Source organism: Arachis hypogaea, chromosome 3 (genome assembly GCF_003086295.3).
Source record: "Arachis hypogaea cultivar Tifrunner chromosome 3, arahy.Tifrunner.gnm2.J5K5, whole genome shotgun sequence".
Classification (NCBI taxonomy): domain Eukaryota; kingdom Viridiplantae; phylum Streptophyta; class Magnoliopsida; order Fabales; family Fabaceae; genus Arachis; species Arachis hypogaea.
The window spans coordinates 140773210-140786363 of NC_092038.1; the positions used below are offsets into that span (position 1 = coordinate 140773210).

Below are 13154 nucleotides of genomic sequence, written 5' to 3' on the forward strand. Positions count from 1 at the left end.
TCATAATTTAGTTGACTAGGACTACATAATAACAATATAATATATGACAAAATAGATACCAGTAATTCCACATCGCAATTAATACATAATGAAAATATCCTCAATATTATTATGGAAACTAGCAAAGCAAGTGAACAATTAGTTCCAACTAACGTTCAAACTCCAAATTTCTTAATCACTCAAATTTGTTACATGTAAATCAAACACTGAAATGAGACAGCTTTTATCATTCACGTACAAAAAGAAAAACAACAGAACAAAGAAAGTGAATGGCAAAGCAATCCCAAATGCTAGTATCATATCCATATTTTCATTTAAGAGGTTTCCTGATTTTCATTTTGAAGCCTCATGCTCTGAAGGTATGATCGGCCGCGGATTTCTCTTGAAAGGTATCCCTTGTAATATTCTTGCACACTAATTGTTTTGAACACAGCTGGTGTTTCTGGAGTCACAAGGCTTGGTGCTGGTTTCAGAATAGAATTGATATCAGGATTGTAAAATGTTGCTATAGAAATCCTCTCCTTCTCTGAGTTTGTTGTTGCTCTGTGCTCAATGCTTCGATAAATTCCATTGCTTATCATCTGCCAATTCCCAATCAGTTAATAATCTTTGTTAGAACTAATTGTGTTTTACAATCCATTGATGACATTACCTCAAACATGTCTCCAATGTTAATAATGAAGGCATTGGGGAGTGGCTTAACAGGAATCCACATTCCATCTTTTTTAATTTGTAGACCTTGTATTTCATTGGCTTGAAGAAGGATGGTGAGAGCAGCAGCATCAGAATGAGGATTGAGTCCCATCACAAGGTCGGGTTGGGGACATGGTGGATAATAGTTCATCCTCATTGATAGAGTTCCTCCACCAAACACCTCTTTCATCTCCGTGGTGTGGACTTGCAGGGCATCTGCCATAAGGTCAACCAATTCCATAACAAGTTTTTCCAATTCTAAGGAATAGGCCTCTAAGTTGTCCCTTTAACCAGATCCAAATATCATGAGACATAGTCATAAAATCAGAAGCATGATGTATAAAATGACATGCACAAAACAGAAAGAACCTGAATGGTTGGGGGATGTTTGGAAACAAGTGTGGTTTCCTGGAGTGAGGTGGCATAGTGACCAGAAAGAACATGTCAGCCCACTCTAATTTCTGTTCCTCAGAGAATACAAATGCCTGACCATATCCCTCTACATCTCCTTCCTTCTCCCCAAACTTCCTCTTCTCTTCCACTGGAAGATTGAAGAATTCTTCAACTCCTTTCTTCACATTCTCCACCAATGAATCGCTCACTCCATGATTAATCAGCTGTAAGATACTCAAAAGTCAAAACAGTGAAGTGCTCTTACATCAACAACTGTGGATGAAGTTGATGACAAACCTGAAAGAAACCCCAGTCTTTACAAGCATGGTGCAGGTTCTCCAATTCAGGTTGCTTGAGATCTTGGGACAACAATTTGGCCATGTCAATCACCGGAACTTGAGGTAAAGGCTGGGTAGCAGTGGCAGATAAGATTGGACGTTCATTGTGTGGACGAACATAGCGGTCTGGAATGGTGGTTAATGCCTCCTTGGCTATTTCCTGAACACAAGGGACTGTGACGGTTGCTATTTCCATGATCAATTAGCAACACTCAGTGTCAGAGATGGATCAATGAGTTTGGCTATGCAGTGCTTCATAAATGTTCAACTCAAACTAGGATCGGTGACACATAATGAATTTATTTAGGAACATTAACAGTGGCGGAAGTAGAATTTTACTATTAGGGGGCAACTTCTTATAATTAATGTTAAATCTACATCTACAATATTATACTATGGAAAAGTTTTTAAGTATACGGTGTTTCAGTAATTGTCAACTATAACAATTCTCATTGACTTAATCAAGCCAATCCACTCATGAAGTGACTTGTGCCGGCTAAAACTGCCACTCTTTCCGTCATTTTCATTGCACAAGAAACTTATCCAGAAATAATTAAATTGTTGTTTTTTATTCTATTTTATTTATTTTACAAAGGGAATGGGATAAATACAAGATCAAGACAACAAAGAAGCAAACTTTATTACAAAGAAACTTTTGTGCGTGCCACATGGATATATTATGTGTCTTTGACTTTTTTGTTTTCATCTTGGTTATGAATCTTGAAGTTATCAAGATATGATTTGCCACGAAGCTCTCGCGAAAGGTATCCTTTACGGTATTCAGCTACAGTAGTTGTTTTGAACATTGCTGGATTTTGTGGTGTAACAAGACTAGACACTGGACCCAAATTTCTGTGTGGCTCAGCGTTGTAAAATGTAGCTATAGAAAGCCTTTCCTTGTCCACATTAACTATTGCCCGATGTTCAATACTTTTGTAAATTCCATTTGTTATTATCTGCACCCACGCATGACGCATGCATGATTTTAGAAACATAGTTGACAAGTGAAAATAAAAATTGAAATTAAGGTAGCATATACCTCCAATATGTCGCCAATATTAATAACAAAGGCATTAGGAAGGGGTCTGACAGGAATCCAGATTCCATCTTTTTTGATCTGGAGACCCTGCATTTCGTTGACTTGGAGAAGGATGGTGAGGGAACTACCGTCAGAATGAGGATTGAGTCCCATGACAAGTTCTGGCTGGGGACATGGTGGGTAATAGTTCATCCTCATTGATAGAGTCCCTTCACCAATTTGCTCTTTTATTTCCATGGGGTCCACTCTAAGGGCGTTTGCCATAAATTGAACCATTTGGATCGCAAGTTTTTTCATTTCCGCACAATAAGTCTCTAAGTTATCTCTGAATGGTAGGGGCAGGTTGGGGAACAAGTGTGGTTTCCTCAAGTGAGGTGGCATAGTCACCATATAAACCATGTCCGCCCACTCTAGTTTCTGTTCCTCAGACACCACGAAGATCTGACCATATCCCTCTGCCTCTCCTTCCTTCTGCCTTAACTTGTTCTTCTCTTCCATTGGAAGATTGAAGAATTCTTCAACACCTTTCTTCACATTCTCCACCAATCCACCGCTCACTCCATGATTAATCAGCTGTACAATATTTCAAAGAATCATTACACATGATTATTTGATGTCGGTAGGAATTAATTAATTAAAACCGTACCTGGAAGAAACCCCAGTGTTTGCATGCATGGTGCAGGGTCTGAAGTTCAGATTGGTTGAGATCTTGGGACAACAGTTTAGCCATGTCAATGACTGGAACTTGAGGTAAAGGCTCATTAGTCGTGGTGGCAGATAAGACCGGACGCTCGTCATCTGGACGAACATAACGCTCTGGAATGGAGGTTAATGCCTCCTTGGCTATTTCCTGAACACTAGGGACTACGATACTTACTTTTTCCATTAGCTTCAACTAACACTCGCACATATTAGCTTGTTTTACTTCTCACTACTTGCTTCAACTATATATTAATGGCTTCCCTGTTACGTGTGCTCTATTTTCAACTCCCAAGAGTCAATGATATAATATCAAATTATCAATCACATGATACATGCACTTAACATAACAATCCAACGGATAATATATTAAATTGGAGTAACTATGTAGCCTGTACCAGTTGGTTACGCTACTAATAATCTTTGTATACTGAATGAAGGAGATGAATAAAGAAGTTCAAATAATGTCTCATTATATTGTTAACAATAATATGATATGTTTAAACAAAGACTTTAGTTACATTGTGTTTTAATTTTGAACATAGTTACATAGACACATACATTTTGTCTTCTCTTTAATTACTCAGCTTCTTTTGCGATCTTCATGCTATTGAGGAAGTTTTTCCCACGAAGTTCCTTTGATAGGTAGGCAGAGTAGAATTCTTGATAGGCAACACTTTTGAAGATTGCTGGTGTTTGAGGAGTAACGAGGCTTGGTGCTGGACCTATAGTTGATCTCATGGCAGGCACGTAAAATGTGGCTATGGAAATCCTCTCTGTCTTCGCATTTACTATTGCTCTGTGTTCTATACTTTGGTAAATCCCATTTGTGATTATCTCCAATATGTCTCCGACGTTGATGACCAAGGCATTAGGGAGTGGTTTAACAGGAAGCCATTGACCATCTTTTTTGATTTGGAGGCCTTCAACATCATTGGCTTGGAGAAGGATGGTGAGTGCACCACCATCAGAGTGAGGATTGAGTCCCATCACAAGCTCCGGTTGGGGACATGCTGGATAATAGTTCATCCTCATAGCTTGACTCCCACCACCAAACAATTTTCTCATTTCCTTCCTCTCCACTTTCACTGCATCTGCCATAAGCTCAATCACTTGGACCGCTAGATTCTTCATTTCCACACAATAAGTATCCAAATCATCTCTGAAAGGTTGGGGTAGGGTTGGTAAGAGGTGGGGTTTTCTAATTTGAGGTGGCAGGGTTAACATGTAAAAGACATCTCCCCATTCTAGCTTCTGTTCCTCGGAGGCCACAAATAATTGTCCATATCCCTGTATGTCTCCCTCCTTCTGCCTATATTTGTTCTTTTCTTCCATTGGAAGATTGAAGAAATCTTTACTACCTTTCTTCACATTCTCCAACAATGAACTGCTCACTCCATGATTAATCAGCTGCATGTATGTCATATATGCAATCACTACATACAAAATAATAATAATCCATCAGCAAGAAATTAAATAAAATAAACCTGAAAGAAACCCCAGTGTTTGCAGGCATGGTGCATGTTCTGGAGTTCAGGTTCCTTGTGTTGTTGGGACAGCAATTTGGCGAAGTCAATAACAGGAACTTGGGGCAAAGGGTGGTTGTTGGGGGTGGAGGATAGGGTTGGACGCTCATGTTGTGGGCGGATATAGCGTTCTGGAACATTGGGTGATGCCTGCTTTGCTAGTTCTTGCACAAACGGCACTAAAAGTGATGTTGGTTCCATATCTGATGATGATCAGATACTTCTTGTTTATTATATGGATTCTTTTGCTCGCTTTAAAATTAATTACTAATTAGTACCAGTGTTACATATATGTCAGACATACAGGATGAGATGATTCATGCACCTGGTAGTTTTTGGCTTGCTATCCCCTGGTAGTGTTGACTCGTGTTAAGAGAGTTGGTGATTTGGCAAGTGCAACCTAAAACTCACCGCTTTTATCATTATAGCATCAAGTATCACAATGGAGTGTTAAGGGACAGTAAATTTTGTGATTTATAGTCATTAATTAGTTATTATTGATATTTTTAATAGGATAAAATTTTATTTAATAGTGTGATATTATTACTCACTCTTTTTTTACTAATTAAGTACTAGACAAATTTTAATAAAAGTATTCTCCTTTAGACTTTCTTTAAACAAAATTAAATCTAAACTCTATATATATATATATATATATAATTCAAGTAAAGACAAAAGATATGAAAACTAAGGAGAAGTCTAGGTGAAGTTATGAATGCTGCCATCTTTTCAATGAACGCTTGGAATGCTTCTGTATCTATTGTGGCTATGTAGGACATGAATGAAGAATATGCAGCAACTACTTTGAGGATATAGTAAAGGACGAAGTGAAAGAAGATAGATGGGGAGGTTGGTTGAAGGCGGAACAAACAAGCTGGCGAGTGGAGGAACAGAAGGAGAATGTTAATCCTAATGCTCAAGGAATGGAGATCAACAAAAGGAAGACCCTGAGCCACCCAACACCAGCAAGTCTGTTGAAGAGCTTTGCTAGCTTGTCAGTGAAGGAAAAACAGGAGAAGCAAGAGGAGGAGGTGTACAGTTCGATTAATGGTGATGGTGAAATAAGTCAGAGAAAAGGAGAGTGTGGCAAGTCGGGTTAAAATTTGGTTCGAAGACAGCAACTAATCACCTACCAGGCAGCAAAGGAGGTAGAAGAGGAAAATGGGTCTGTTGCAGGCAGGGCTGGAAGTGAGTCAAGCTAGCTCATGAGCGGCTCGTGAGGTGGTGAGCCAAGCTTGAGCCTGAAATTGAGCTCATAAATTAAATGAGCCGAGTTTGAGCTTGGATAAGCTCAGCTCATTAGCTCGTGAACTGGCTCGATTATATATATATATAATAACAATTTTAATTATTTTTTGGTGACTAAAAAAAATAATTAAAATTGTTATTATATATATATAATAACAATTTTAATTATTTAATATTTATATTTATTTTTTACATATAATTTTAATATAGGACATAAATAAAAAATTTATAATTTATTGATAGATAAATAATATATAAAATTGATCTTTTCAAATATTTTTAAAAATATATAAATTATAATTTATTGATATAAAATTATAGATTATGTATTTATGTTTCTCTTATTTGAGCCAGCTCGTGAGCTTTTGGTGAGCCGAGCTTGAGCTTAAGAAATAAGCTCGATTGTTAATGAGTCGAGACGTGAACCAAGCTCAATTTTCGTGAGCTGAGCTTGAGCTTGATCTAGCTCGGCTCATCTCGGCTCACTTCCAGCCCTAGTTGCAGGGGAAGAAAGTAGGAATGATGAATTGGAGGGTATGGGAGACACTTTGAAGTCAGGCTTTCAAATTGGTCAGAGTTCCTATGCGGATACTAGCAAGAAAAGGTCAATGAAACTAAAACATACGGCAAAGAAACCTGATGAAAAAATAACCAAGCAGATTGGAGAGAAACGGAGAACAGGGGAAAAGATACAGCAAATGTGAAGAAGCAATGAATCAATAAGGAGAGCTCAAGTTTGAAGGGACAGGGTGCCAACCCTCAAGTGGCACCCAATGAGGGATGAAGCTATTGACGTGGAATTGTCGGAGTTTGGAAAAATCCCTGATAGTTCACAACATACAAGAGATCAATAGATCTCATTCCCTCGAGGTGCTGTTTCTTTTCAAAACCAAAAACATTTCGTTTGTGACTGAATAGTGCAACAAGTTGGGGTTTTAAAACGTGATATGTGTGGAGCCTCAGGGTTTGTCAGGGGGACTGGTTCTGGCATAGAAAGATGAGGCGAAGGTGTAAGTGATAAGGTATGAAGACTTTTATATTCACTGGAGATTGCATGATCAAAGTAACCAAAAAATATGGGACCTGATGGGGGTTCACCTACATGGCAAAGATGGCAGCGTTCTTTACAATACAGAATTATCCTAAACCAAATAGACTCGGCCGGGGAATATTATTTGGTACTGGGTGATTTCAATGCTATATCTTCATCAGAGGAAAAGGAGGGTGGAAGACCGAAGTCAACAACGTCCATGCAAGGATTCAACAATTTTATTAATGCAGGAGGTATGGTAGACCTGGGCTTTAAGGGAGACCATTTCACATGGAGCAATAGGCAGTTCGGAGGGATGTTGGTTAGAGAACAACTAGACAGATGCTTAACCTCAATCCGATGGTTGGAGGACTATTCAAGAGTTGGGATTATGCACCTACTTGACCAAAGTTCAGATCATAGACCTATCTTACTAAACTCTGATGTAATACAAAGGAAGGCAAGGAGACGGATGAAATTTCAAGAAAGATTGTGCGAAAATGAAGAAGTAGTGCAAATTGTGAAGGAGTTATGGAAGGAAGAAGCAACGGGCTCTTCATTGTACCAACTGTTCACAAAGTTAAAGAGATGTCGACACCGAATAGTTAACTGGCAGCAACTAGGCGGAGCTAACTCTTTGAACCAGATGAAGAATTTATAGAGGAGAATTGATGCTGAAAAGGGCAAACATGACCAGAAGGATGGAACATTGATCAGAATTTTAGAAGAGGAATTGACTGAAGCGTACCTCAGCGAGGAAAGATATTGGAAAGAAAAATCAAGGGTACAGTGGCTAAAATGGGGGGGTCAAAATACCATATTTTTTCATTCAAAAATAAAAATCAGAAATAGGACAACAAAATTCAGAAATTGGAAGCTGAAAACGGAGTAATAAGATTTGAGGCAGCGGGTATCAGTCAAATAGCCCAAAATTACTTTGAAGAGCTATTTACAATAATTGTCCCACCCAATCCAACAGAGATAATCTCAACGATGAGAAGAAAGGTTACAGCTAGAAATAACTGGTTCCTTACTAGACTAGTCTCAAAAAAGGAAATTAAAAGATTAGTTTTCTCTATTAACCCGTTTTCAGCTCTGGGGGATGGTGGTAATACGACAAAATTTTACCAATTTTTCTGGCACACCATCAAAGAGGATGTTCTAAGGGCAGTTCGTAGCTTCTTTGGGGGAGAAAAAATACTCAAAGCTTTTAACCACACTCATATTTGCCTCATGCCAAAGATTAATAATGCAACTACTATAGATCAGGTGAGACCTATAAGCTTGAGTATAGTTTTTTATGAGATTATTTCAAAAGTGCTTATTCATAGAATACAATCCATCATGAATAAAGTTGTTAGTGAAAATCAATGTGCGTTTATCAAAGAGAGGTTAATAAGTGATAATGTACTTATAGCACATGAGTTTATGCATTTTCAGAAGAATAAGAGATTTGGGGATTGGGACATGGCTTTGAAATTGGACATGAATAAGGCATACGACTAGGTAGAGTGGAGTTTTTTTATGGAGAATTATGCAATAGCTTGGATTTTGTGATCGGTGGATTAATTGGCTCAAAGAGTGTGTGTCTACTATTTCATATTCTATTAGTGTGGATAGTCAACCTAGAGGTTTTTTTCAACCTACTAGAGGGCTCAGACAAGGAGACCATCTTTTTCCATACCTATTTATTGTTTGTGTGGAGGGATTATCCCATCTGCTCCACAGAGGAGAACAGAATAATATACTAACTGGCCTTAAATTAAATAGTAACTGCCCTACTATTAGTCATTTATTCTTTGCTGATGACTCTATCATATTCAGTAAAGCTAATCCTCAGTCATGCCAGAGTATTATGCAGATATTACAGTTATATGGACTCATTAGTCGTCAAGAGACTAACCTGAGCAAATCGACTGTGTTTTCAGCCAAAATACACCACAGCATAATAGAGACAAGTTTGTGAATATTCTTCAGGTCCCCAGCGTTGGTGCCCAAGACAAATATCTGGGTCTGCCGACTACTGTCCAGAAATAAAAAAATCAACATTCAAATTTGTTAAGAAAAAAGTTAGCAAAAAATTGCAGCAATGGAAGAGAACTTTGCTATCACTTAGTGGTCGAGAAATTTTAATTAAATCAATTGGCTCAACAATCCCAATTTATAAATTTGGGTGTTTCAAACTTTCTGAGACTTTTGTGGATGAAATTCAGAGTTTGTTGACACTCTTTTGGTGGGGACAAAAGCAGGGGGAGAGGAAGATGCAATGGATAAAGTGTCCCACTTTATGCCGACCAAAAGGACACGGGGGATTGGGGTTCAAGGACCTCAAAGCTTTTAATTTGGCTATGCTTGGCAAACAAGGATGGCGTTTAATCACCAGACTTCAATCAATGGTTATAAACGTGTTTAAGAATAAGTACTTCGGACACACTTTCTTCCTAAAAGCTGACACAGGACACAATCCATTATGGACTTGGAGGAGTTTACTAGAAGGTCGAAAAATTTTAGAAAAAGGTGTTATATAGCAAGTTGAAAGATAGTCTATGATCAAAATTTGGGAAGATCATTGGGTTAAAAATCATGGGCTGCAATCACATAAGCAAAACCAACAAATTAACCCCAATTTGATTTGGGTAGCTCAACTCATCACAGAATCTGAAAATTGAACACTTAACTAATTAATAACAATTTTTAGCCAAAAATTACACATGCCATCATACAAACTCAGATTTATTCAAGGAAAAACAAGATCAAATAGAGTAAGGAGAAAAATGGACTTACACTGTAAAATCTGGTCAGCACTCTGGGACCTCAAGTGCCCAGCAAAGATAAAGGTTCTGCTATGGAAAGTTTTGCACGAAGGCCTCCCTGTTCGGAAAAAATTAAATGCAAGGATTCCAGACATAATCAGCACATGCCCACGGTGTAACCAACAAGAAGAAACAGTCAACTATTGTTTACTCACCTATATTCACTCAAGACAGGTTTAGAGCCTAGCTTAAATCCCAGCAACTAACCCAAATGAGGAAGACGACAATGTCCTGTTTCGCAAATGGTGGAAGATGATACTTGATAGAACAAACGGCGATAGCCACTGAAGAAAACGAAGAAGCTCGGTAGCGTGCTTAACCTGGAGCATATGGACTAGCCGCAACAAATGAATTTTTGAAGGCAAGGTATTGACACGAGCAGAGATTTGGAAGGTAGCTGAATATTCAATTGATGAATTCTTGCAAAAGGTTCCTGTGCCCTAAGTTCTCGCTCACTTCTCGCTCTTTCCTATTTGAGTTTCAATTTGTAATTTGGAAATGCCATCCCTCTTTTGTCTTTGACCGTCCGATTTTGGACATTTGTGTTTCTTTCCTTTTTGTTTGAATGAAATGCATCTATTGCCTTGGAAAAAAAAGTAAAGACAAAAGATATTCATATTTCAATAATGTTCTATATTTAAGTTTATTAGCAACTAAGTCTAACTAAATTATTTACATACACACGCACATTTTTTTTTTGCGCTTTTGTTGTTTTTTCTTCTCTTCTTCATACGTCGCTACTGTTATTGCTTTTTCTTATTCTTCTCTTTTTTTTATCTTTCTCTCTCGTTAACGTCATCACCACCTCCTCTTTTTCCTCGTCCTTTCTTTTTCATTTGAATTTATTCTCCTATTTCTTTTTTCTCCTCCTATATCATCATCATCATCATCATCATCATCATCATCATCATCATCATCATCATCATCATCATCATCATCATCATCATCATCATCGTTATTGTGCTTTTTTCTTATATGTAAATTACCGTATTTCTTTTCCTTCTTCATTCTCTTTCAAATTTTTGCACATGTAAGATTTCAATCTAATAAATGTGCATTCAAGTCTAATTGAGAAGCAATGTTCTTAAAATAAGTAAGATCAACAGGAAAAGAGAAACAAGAATAAGAAGCAAAAAATACAGCATTAAAAAAAATTTCTATGTTTTTGAGCAATATTTCGGTGTCAAAATTAAGAAATTTCAATATTTTTTTGTTTCTGACGAGAATTCAATCTAATAAGTATGAACCTACATTCATTCAATTAAATAAGATTCTAATATAATACAAACATGTTCATTCAAGTAATTTTGATGTTATCTTGTGATCTTTTAGTATGTAATTTACTTTTTACATGCATTCAATTAAATAATATTGTAATACATATTCATTCAAGTCTAATATGAGAAGTAATACTCCTAAAAGAAGTAAGAATAATAATTCAAAATTCCTCCTCCTCCTCCTCCTCCTCTTCGTTATCTACTTATCTTGATCATCATGATTACTTAGCAAGATTAGAACATCAAATTAGAATATTCTTTCTCATTATCTTTTGTTAGTAAGTAAAAAAAAAAAAGCTCTCATTGAAGCATAAGAAGTATAAGAAGACATTTTTGTGTTTATAGTAAAATTTTGGTATCAAAATTAAGAAGTTTTTGTTTTCTTTGTAGCAACATTTCAGTATCAAAATTAAAAAATGTTAGTGCCAAAATTAATAAATTTTGGTATTTTTTATTTTTGAAAAAAATTCAATCCAATAAATATGAACATGCATCTATTCAATTAAATAAGATTGTAAAATAGTACAAATATGTTCATTAATGTAATTTCGGTACTATCTTATGATCTTTTAGTATGCAATTTATTTTTTAGATTCATTCAATTAAATAAGATTGTAATATATGTTTATCCAAGTCTAATATGAGAAGCAATATTTCTAATAAAGAAAATAAGAATAACAATTTAAAACTACTCCTCCTCCTCTTTCTCATCATCATCATCATCATCATCATCATCATCATCATCATCATCATCATCATCATCATCATCATCATCATCATCATCATCATCATCATAAGCTAACAAACAAAAAATAAAAAATACAGCATTAAAGAAGTTGTGTTTTTGAAGTTAAATTTCAGTATCAAAATTAAGAAGTTTTGGTGTTATTGTTAAGAAATTTCGGCATTATTTTCTAATAAATTTTACATAATTCAAAACTCATCATCCTCCTCTTTTTCGTTAGAGAAAGTATGAGAAGCCAATAAATTTAGTATTTTTTTTTTTGAAATAAAAAGCTCAACACAATAAGGTGGAGCATCAATGTCTCAACAGAAAAGTACTAAACAGATAAAATAAACTAATTCCTAATCATCTTCGACAAAAGCCATCAACAACCCAAAAGATCAAATATCACTCCACTCTTTGTAACTCTTAATCCACCTGTTAACTACTCTTGCAATACCTGATTCTTGATTCCTGAAAATTCTGTCATTTCTTTTCAACCAAGTGCTCCAAATGATAACAATGAAATCAAACTCACCAATATTCTATTAATTTGACTGCACGATTGACCCCCTGAACCACGTAAACTTACGGTCATTCAATTCTATATCCACCAGTTTGATAATGTTGTTAACACACTAGCGCCTTTTCTTTCTTCCAACTGCACAACCTCATTGAAAACACTCATGTAGCAAAGAGGAACCTGACATATTTTCGATAAAAAAAACTCAACTCTTTCTACACAGCAAGCTTCTCTTCCCTTGTATGTGCACCATACACCAAGCAAACAGCACAAAAATTATTGTTTGTCAATTCCCCTTCTATACACAACCATCTCTCCCCTTTGTAACAATTACTCAACCTAAATATCATAACATCCCACATTATTAATAAACCTCCAGAAGCACCTTCCGATCCCACAAATTCCAAACTCACCGCATGATTATCCCAAATTGCACTATATCAAACTTAAAAATCACCTCCTTCTTTGTCTCTATCAATCCTAACATATTCACATTATTTTTACGCTTGAATTTTTTACCATTTTCCACTTTCCAACACTCCCTAAAGCCCTCATATTCCACGAACTAAAATCATTTAAAAACTTTATTACACACCTTATTTCGATTTTTGGGGTGGAACCTTCTTGCTTTCTCTTTCTATTTTGCTTGCCTTCTTTTTTGTGCCAATACTTCATTTTGAGCTTGGAGAATAGTCCTAATGACTAATGTCTTCATCCTCGTCATATAAAACAACTCCTGATTCGACAGCTAGATCCCAAGCAGCCCTATTTTCAGCCATATCTTTATCCCAACTTTCTCCGTGCTCATCTTGATTAGTTTCACCATCTGCATCTTGCTCTGAGTCCTCCGA

The 13154-nt window shown here is 36.4% G+C and overlaps 1 protein-coding gene across 1 annotated transcript; it reads right to left on the reverse strand.

Annotated features, from left to right (window-relative positions):
- Positions 1 to 78: 78 nt before the first annotated feature.
- Positions 79 to 5189, reverse strand: LOC112734704 (uncharacterized). Its single transcript, XM_025784135.3, has 8 exons — positions 4650 to 5189; positions 3888 to 4572; positions 2464 to 2777; positions 2264 to 2380; positions 1384 to 1422; positions 1063 to 1310; positions 653 to 977; positions 79 to 581 (listed from the first exon to the last, which is right to left on the reverse strand). The coding sequence occupies exons 1-8, from the start codon at positions 4887 to 4889 to the stop codon at positions 315 to 317; spliced, it is 2235 nt and encodes a 744-aa protein (XP_025639920.1). The 5' UTR covers positions 4890 to 5189; the 3' UTR covers positions 79 to 314.
- Between the last annotated feature and the right edge of the window lie 7965 nt (positions 5190 to 13154).

Bases quoted from the DNA above. Each gene is read 5' to 3' on its own strand.
- LOC112734704 (XM_025784135.3), bottom strand. From the start codon at position 4,889: ATGGAACCAACATCACTTTTAGTGCCGTTTGTGCAAGAACTAGCAAAG. The intron at 1,423-2,263 runs GTGTCTAGTCTT...CCTGAATTGGAG, and splicing joins CACACAGAAATTTGGGTCCA to AACCTGCACCATGCTTGTAA. The intron at 978-1,062 runs GTTCTTTCTGTT...ATCTGGTTAAAG, and splicing joins AACATCCCCCAACCATTCAG to GGACAACTTAGAGGCCTATT.